General features: G+C 33.1%; 1 protein-coding gene across 1 annotated transcript in view; it reads left to right on the top strand.

Annotated features, from left to right (window-relative positions):
- The window catches only part of LOC145292242 (glutathione peroxidase 7-like), a 28,079-nt gene continuing 26,498 nt past the window's right edge, over positions 1-1,581 (top strand). Inside the window, exon 1 of the mRNA XM_080138564.1 lies at positions 1-400. Coding sequence (XP_079994690.1) covers positions 140-400 — 261 coding nt within the window. The 5' untranslated portion in view covers positions 1-139. The remainder of the gene's footprint in view (positions 401-1,581) is intronic.

Genomic DNA, 1,581 nt, shown 5'->3' with positions numbered 1-1,581 from the left:
TAATTTCATTTGTGTTGTTCCGCATCTGCCAGACGAAGGGGGACTGCAGAGCAAACGCTATTTTTCGCATCTCATCATTTTTTTGCTGATGTGAGAGGAAAACTTAAGAAAGAAAAAGAGAGGAGACACCTTGAGTGAAATGGCGAGGAATCAACGGGTGCTTCCTCCGTATCTGCGTGCTTTTTCCTGTGCTTCGTATATTGTCGTGTCTCTCCTTTTGATTTCTGCCTGTTATTTGCCGGTTGTTGTTGCTCACGATAAACAACAATATGTCCGCGATATATTTGGCGATCATTTTGAAAAAGACCAACACGACAACGGAATGTCCCGAGGTTTCTACTCTTTCACGGCGAAAGACATAAACGGTAACGCCGTCGATTTGAGCCGATTTGCCGGAAAGGTAAGAAAGTTGCAAGTGGCCGTTTTTATGCTTTTTTTGTTTTCATTTTTTAAAAGTAAATTTAAAAATAAAGCAACAACAACAACAACAACAACAAAATATTATTTTAGAATTTACTTATCTAAAACTTTTCAACTCCAAAAATACTAAAATGATGTTATTGTTGTTATTATTATTATTATTATTATTATTATTATTATTATTACTACTACTACTACTACTAATAATAATAATAATAATAATAAAGGGTTCCTCGTCTTTTAATAAGGAAATTATCAACCTTCGTCCTTAAACTTGTTTATAAAGATGGCGACTATATTTTTCCGTCTTAATTTTCATTTCTGTGTCTGTCTCAGTGTCTCCACGTGTACGATTAAACTTGCCACACCTTACTGTTTTTAATGTTGTTTATATATTTTCTAAAACATTGTTTAAATAAAAATATAAATTATTTGGAAGAAACACATTTCACTGTAGAGACTCTAAAATGGTCTGTGTTTTTTAAACTGTTAATCAAATTTTTTATATGAACTTGTGCACTGTGCAGTAGTGCACAACAGCAAAACAAACTGTAAGACATCAACAACCACAAAAATACTTGCAAGGAATGAGCAACCACAACCAGAGGATTTCATTTCTGATGGAGTTAGTTCCGCGTATTGACGGTATCCAACGTCAGTCAGAAAATTGCCGAACCAGTTTGCATGTTTAATGCCGTCTGCATTTTTACATTTTTTTTTTTTTTTTTCGTGGTTTAGAAATCGTTAACGGCTTCAATCATTTCTGAGATTGTTTTGGGCTTCTCCGTCAATGTTCTGAGTAAGAACCGAAATCTTACAGGCACTTATTCCTTACAAATACCCAATAAACATTTATGAACTCTAACGTTTTATTCTTTAACTGTTGTGTGATCGGTCAGATCACTAAGCAGACTTTTCTTATGGGGAAAAGATGGTGTTTGGTAACTATTTTGTACTTTCACCTAACAATTTAATAAACAAAAGATACTGTAAAAATTAAACTTTATTGAAATTCCTATCTAAAAATAGCATAGTCCGTAGCCGCATTTTTCCTTCTTTTTCCTATTCATTGCTCGTAGGATTTTAGTATTTACATTTTGCTAAAACTTTTCAATTGTAAATTTTGAAATGAATTATTTCGACCAACTTTGCATGTTGAAT

Source organism: Euprymna scolopes, chromosome 2, assembly GCF_053919585.1.
Source record: "Euprymna scolopes isolate OS-2025 chromosome 2, ASM5391958v1, whole genome shotgun sequence".
NCBI lineage: Eukaryota > Metazoa > Mollusca > Cephalopoda > Sepiida > Sepiolidae > Euprymna > Euprymna scolopes.
The sequence above is the reverse complement of the archived record's forward strand: the minus strand, read 5'-3'. Positions and strand labels throughout refer to the sequence as shown.